This window comes from Mycteria americana (genome assembly GCF_035582795.1).
Source record: "Mycteria americana isolate JAX WOST 10 ecotype Jacksonville Zoo and Gardens chromosome W unlocalized genomic scaffold, USCA_MyAme_1.0 Scaffold_33, whole genome shotgun sequence".
NCBI classification, from domain to species: Eukaryota; Metazoa; Chordata; class Aves; order Ciconiiformes; family Ciconiidae; genus Mycteria; species Mycteria americana.
In genome coordinates this window covers 1,215,652-1,222,337 of record NW_027445439.1, presented here as the reverse complement: position 1 = coordinate 1,222,337, position 6,686 = coordinate 1,215,652, and the positions used below count along the sequence as shown (strand labels likewise).

Genomic DNA, 6,686 nt, shown 5'->3' with positions numbered 1-6,686 from the left:
CTGCACACCCTCCTTTATTGCTTACCCACAATAAAGACAAAAACTGGCCTCTTCCTCCCCAAAAACGCAACCTGGCGGTGCTGCAAGACAGCTCTTCCAGAGGAAATGCTGCAGATGTCTCTTGCTCCCAGCTCAAGCCTGCATCACTTGAGGATGCAATGGTGATTAAAATCAGATATGGGAGATTTCACCAGCACTTTTGGCTTAGGTCCCCTGCTGAAATATGCTGTGCAAGTGTCCGGATGGAGGGCAGGCAGACAAGAAGTGATCAAAGCAGGAGCAAAGGGCCAGTGGGGCCAGCACTCTCTCAGGCCCTCTCCCAACCACAGCCTCTCCGGAAACGGACAAGCACCCCTGGGCCAACCTCTTCCGCGCTGCCCCCATACAAGGCCATGGGGTCTCCTTGGTTCATCACCATGGTGCGACTCCTCAGCAGGTGCTCATCTCTGGCACAGCAGCCACCTCAGACAGTACATTGTGGGGCTGCATGACCTGGGTGCGGAGAAGGTTGGCAGTGGTTGCCAACTCAGCATTTTGCCCTTTGAGTGCCTTCACCTTTTCCTCCAGGCAGGCAATGCGCTCCAGCTTCCGCCACCGGCATTTGGAGGCTGCAATCCGGTTCCTCAGCCGCTTCTGTTCCGCTTTCAGCTGTTCCTGGCTCTCTGCATCCAGCGGAGACAGCACTAGCATGCTGCTCCCACCATCGCTGCCTGTGGCCATCTGCATGTCAGGCACGGTTTGCGGCTCCAAGGGCTGTGCGGGGCCTGATGCTGGCAGCAGTTGCCTGTTCTCCAGTCCCGCAGCTCCAAAGACCAAGCCTGGAGGCGCCATTGCAGCAGGGCATGAGCTGCTTGAGGGGCTGAGCGGCCCAGCAGGATTGAAGCTGGTCAAGGTGGTGTTGACAGCCTGTGGGTCAGTGGTAGCAGGCCCAGAATGGGAAGGGCAGCAGGGCCCTGATGAGGAAAGTGGTGGTGCAGCCAGGAGCTGGTTCTGTTTGTGCAGGTCAGCCAGGGCCTTCACAAAGCCATCAGCAAAGCCTTCCTGCTCCTGTGTCACTGGCTGCCAGTAGAGGAAAGGCCCCCTGGCCATGGTGGCAATGAGCACGCCGGCCTCTGGCATGGGTGCTGTTGGGCCTGGACTGTCAGGTCCCAAGCCCGAGCTAATCTGGATGAGTAACTGTTCCAGGTCGGTGGCTGGAAGCAGTTTCAGCAGTGATAGCTCCACTGCAAACCCCAAAGGGGCTTCCAGGTCCCCCCGGGTGCCCACTCCTCCTTCCCCACTGCTCACTCCAGAGCCCAGTAGCAAGTCAGCAGCAGGAGCTGGCGGGAGGAGGTGCAGCGCCATCGCGCTGCTTCGGGTGCTGCCGGGCGACGCAGGGAGAAGGGCCCCGGGAGCAGCGAGGAGGATGCAGCCGCCGCCAAATCCCGCTTCTTTGTGGCGCCGAGCAGCAGCTTCTGCTCTGTCGCCGCTCCGAGGCCGCCAGCAGTGCTGAAGCCCACTAATGGCACCAAGTCGGACAGCAACTCCAGCCCTTCCTCGCGGTAAAGTGGGGTCTCCATCTTCACGGCCGCCCGCCCGTTCCTCCCACCGCTCATCCTGCCCCCCCTCGCCGGACGGCTACGGCGACAGCCAGTATGGGCCCCCGTTCCCTTGGCGGGGCAGGAGGAGGTGGAGGGCACGCGCGGGGATGCCCTCCCCCAGCGGGCAGGTGCCGGACGAGAGGAGCGGGGGCTGGGAGGGGGTGTCCTCCTTCGGCTGCGCGCTCGCGCGGGGTATACGATCCCCCTGCCCAGCTTAGCTCAGCACCCGGGGCAAAGCACTCCACAGCAGTATGCACGACAGTGCGACACTCTAAGTCTCTACCACGGAGGACACGAGGGCCAGGCTCACCCCTCACGCAGTGCTGTATCCTAGCAGACAGCTCACTCTCCGTTGCTGCCCAGGACCTACCACCTTCGGTTCGGAGCATTGATTGAGCCTCCTACTGGCGAGATTGATGTCGAACGCCCCGCCCCGCCAGTCCCTAGCCGGCGGTGGCCGCCTCCCTGCAGTTGCTACGGGTGCTGGTCTGCTCTGCGGCGCGGCTACTTTCCCCTCAGAGCTCCCGACAGAAGGAGGAGGGAGAGTAGTGTCGAGTTGCGAGGGCAACGAGTGCACAGAGCAGCAGTCCAGCATGATCCAACCATGGACCACTGCCCAGTCTCAAACTTTCCCCTATACCCCCTGGTTCAGGTACCTGCAGTGAAAAAAAAAAGTCATTTAATGGGTTTCTTTGATGCAGCTCTGTGCACTGCAGTTTTCAAACCCATTGCCTTTGTCTTGGGAGAAGGGGCTATTTTTCTTTTCCAGTGTTTATACAGCACAATCATAGTAATAATTAGCCCACTAGTCTGCTGTTAATTACCTTTTTGCAAATTGCTGCACAGCAACGAAATACTAAGCTTGCATAATGATAGTAAAAAAGTATCAGTACATGACATATGGTTTCTCAGCTCACCATAATTCAGGTAATTTCCCTGTGGTGCTTTAGAAATGCAATACTGGGAAGGTGGGCAATGAAGAGGCAGGGTGTTGCTGCAACCTTTGCCTCCCAAATTCACTGCACAGCTAAGGTGTAGGAAACTTGCCAACTGCCTTGTTTTAATCAATGGGTATCCCATATACAATGACTCACAGATGCTTTAGCTACAGTATGCTTCCTGCAACTGAAAAATAAAGAATATTATGTGTGTCTAAGACTATAGGGAGGTGGTTATGCATTGGATTTTTGATCTGTAATGAAACAATGCAGGTTAATGTAGAGATCAGGGCTTAATGCTTATGAGAAGCCCTACTAACAATTAGATATCATTGAGAATTTTATTAGGGAAAAAATTTTCCACCACTAAATGCTGATTTGTCAAAACAAAAAAAATGTTCACAAGAAAGGTGGATCTAATGTGTTCTGAAAAAAAATAGAAAACTAGCTGAATTTTATTTTCCAACATTTTTAAATGTAAAGGTTCTGTTTTTCAAGCTTGTGATTTTGGTTGGTTGGTTGGTTTTGTCCTGGTTTCGGCTGGGATAGAGTTAATTTTCTTCCTAGTAGCTGGTATAGTGCTGTGTTTTGGATTTTAGTATGAGAATAATATTGATAACACGCTGATGTTTTGGCTGTTGCTAAGCGGTGTTTACACTGGTCAAGGACTTTTTCAGCTTCCCATGCTCTGCCAGGTGCCCAAGAAATGGGAGGGGGCACAGCCAGGATAGTTGATCCAAACTGGCCAAAGGGCTATTCCATACCATAGGATGTCATGCTCAGTATATAAACTGGGGGAGTTGGCCAGGGGGGTAGTGATCGCTGCTCGGGGACTGGCTGGGCGTCGGTCGGCGGGTGGTGAGCGGTTGTATCAATTTTTTTTTTTCTTTTTTTCTTTTTCCCTCCCTTGGGTTTTGTTCCTCTCTCTCTCTTGTTGTTTTCCTTCTCATTACAATTCATTATTATTATTACTATTATTTTGTTCCAATTACTAAACTGTTCTTATCTCAACCCATGAGTTTTCTTACTTTTGCCCTTCTGATTCTCTCCTCCATCCCACCGGGGGGGAGTGAGCGAGCGGCCATGTGGTGCTTAGCTGCCGGCTGGGGCTAAACCATGACAGTTTTACTTTTCATCTTTATTTGAGACGATTTCCTCCCCTCTGATCTCTGAAATTCTTATGGGATGAGAAAATTGTTTCCCACCCAGTCTATTAAAAATCCCCTGTGTCAGGGGATATTTATGTGATCCTGACAGTTGGTGAAAGCTCTTTCTAAGCCACTCCCTTCAGCTTGCTGACTCAATAAACTTGAGGCCTTAGTGGTTAATTCACAAATTTATCAGTTCTTCTCATCACTGTATCATCCACCAGTGTCCCTTCCCTTTCCCTTGACTCCTCAGCAATCTACTGATGCTTTCTTCTAAGACATTTCCTCTCTGTACATCAAGACCAAGTGCCTATTCTCCCAGGGTCTAACAACACTGCTCAGCTCTGCTGCATCACCATTGCTTGTATGTGTCTATGCTGCTGTGCCTCCACTGTTCCCAGATCTGCTCCAAAACCAGGAGGGGGAGATAGAGGGATACAGGGACCCTTCTGTCAAGCCAGGAAGGAGTTCTCCCCAGACAGATATTTCTCATGTCAGTTAGTATCAGGTAGAACAGCTCTTAAATGGCTACAAGAGACCAAGAGTCCATGGAAGGATTGCTGCTTAGAAAGCTATAAGCAGAGGGGACAGACTCCAGTGAGAAGAAAGCCTTCAGTTAAAAGCAAAAAATGAGCCATTGGGCGTGAATAGGAGAGGAGTGAAGAATTTTCACAAAGAAGATGGTGCTAGGAAAGAGTTTGCTTTTGTTTCCTTGACTCTTGGCTGACTTAGCAGCAATGGGTCAGACATGAATAGAGCAGTTCCTGCTGTTGCTAGCTTTACTCAGCCAACACTGCTATATCCTTCACCTGCAAACAGTTAATGTGAGTGGTTTTGTGGAGGTATCACTGCAGCTTCTTGCTATATGGACTTTTCCTGAACTAGCAAATGACAGTGGTTGGGTATCTTCTCTACAGCCAACTCACATTTCTCCTTGCCTCAGTCCTTTTCCTGCCACTTTGAGTGGTCTATGTACAAGGGAAAGGCAGAGAGGACTGCCTGGGCAGAGAAGCCACAACCTTCAAGCTCAAATCAGAGCAGCTTTCCTTCTTCCTCCCTTTATGAAGCAGGCATAGAGAGGACAGGCAGATTGGGAAAGTGATATCTTGGGTAGAGATCGAGAAAAAGTTTTGTTGGGGAGCTTTGGATCTGAGGTTATTGTCAGAGAAACCCTAGACAGTACAATACTGGATAAGAATCTGGGTAGTAAATAAGGGGTCCTGAGAAAGGGGCTGGGGGCATTGTAATAGAGGTTCCTTGCAGAGGGGAGCATTTGAAGGGGATAGAGGTGCTTCACAGAAACCTGGGGGAGGTATGAAGAAGGTATAAGTATAGAGGGAACCTGGAAGAGTACAACATATCATGTGAGAAAATCTCTAAGCCTTACAGGACATAGGGGAAGAGGGCAGGTACAAGAGACTGTAGGGACAAGAGACATGAGAACTAAAGAGAGGTACAAGAAGATCTGAGGGAGTGGAGGCAGGGAGATGGGTAGGATCTGATTGAGAGGTATTTAGAAGTCTGGAAGTCCTCAAGAGCTGAGAAAGGAAAAAGGAGATCCTAAAAGGAACGAAGTGAGGAGGCCACTCATAGACATAAGGTTCTGATGAACTTTGAGGGAAGAAGGGTATCAGAAGAGTTACCTGGATGGCTGTAGAGGGGTAGCTAGACAAGAGATTTCTAAGGAGGTAGAAAGCCCGGTGGTTTGGGAAAAAGAGTTTCTCAAATTAAGGAATACAGAATTAGATATTTGGAGAACTTGGATGAATAAATGAGGGAAGAAATGGTATCCTTCCAAAGAGGGAAGATTTTGTGCAAGAAAGAAGGACACGTTAGGGAACAAGAGGGCTGTGAGGGCTGAAGAAAGAGGGAGATTATGAAGGATGTGAGAGGAAAAGCAGGAGTCTGGGGGAGGAAGAAAGAAGAGATATATCAAACAAACCTCTCCTAAAAAAATCAAATTACTGTTGCTGTTCTTGAGAGTGTTCCTGTACAAAATAATAATCTTTTGCAGAATTGCTGCCCCCAGGTTTTAAATTATAAACAGCCTGTAGTAGTCTATCTAAGGAAGCAAAAAGGTATCATGCCACATTACCTGTGCCTTAAAAGACCTACAGCTGTGGGAGTTGACCCTGTTCTGCAAGATTTGGTTATTAAATTTTTCTGGCAGGGAATAAAAATATGATCACAGAGAGATAAGAGCTCAGTTCAGTTAATTCCTGCAGTAGGTGATGCTAAAGTTAGGTGCCTGCCATTCATCTAAGAGGAGCTCATTGGTCATTGACATAGGACAGTTCTTCTATACACTGTTCGAATGCAGAATGAGAGTGTGGATCTACAAAATGGAAAAATGCAGAAGCCACCTCAAATTAATAAGTTTACTTTCAACAATGTATTGATCTGTCTTATTTAGTTTATTTCATATTTTCTGATATTATGTGTCTGAGAGTCAAACTTTGGTGAATAAAATTAATTTGATATGCATATCCTTAATGTAATTATGTATTATGGCATTTCAGTCTTACAAAGGTGGGGTTTTATAAGCTTACAAGCTCACAAAGGCAAATTCCTGCTCTTATGAGAACCAAGATTTGCAAAACTGACTGAATTCCCACTAGGCGTACCTGAGAGATGGAGGGAGCATCCTGTCAACAAGGTCTATGGCAATGCCATGGTGGAAAAGCCCATTCATAATCCCTCAATGGCTCTCAGTGTGTTTCAGGTCTCCTAATAGCCTCTGGCTAGCAAACACTGCTGCAAGGTAAGAGAAAGCTTTTTTTCCCTAGCTGTGCAGCTTTTTGTGGAAGTGATATTTCTATAGTAGGGTTTCCCATTCTCAGCCCTCAACTCCAGCACCTATTTCTGCTGCTGCTCACAGTGGTTCACAAGTGATATTGTTGCCTGAGTGGTCGGTCTAAGCATCCCTTTCAGCCTGGAGCTCTGCAGACTTGAGGGAGCAACAGGGTAGCAATTTCCTTCCTCAATAACTATGCATAAAGGTTTCCTTTGTAGACAGAAAG

At 48.7% G+C, this 6,686-nt stretch overlaps 1 protein-coding gene across 1 annotated transcript; it reads right to left on the bottom strand.

Moving 5' to 3' along the window:
* Window positions 1-368: 368 nt before the first annotated feature.
* Window positions 369-1,959, bottom strand: LOC142403072 (transcription factor Jun-like). The gene is given in 2 exon segments (XM_075489214.1): window positions 369-1,344; window positions 1,347-1,959. Coding segments are annotated over 2 exon segments (1,164 nt in total). The 5' UTR covers window positions 1,596-1,959; the 3' UTR covers window positions 369-429.
* Between the last annotated feature and the right edge of the window lie 4,727 nt (window positions 1,960-6,686).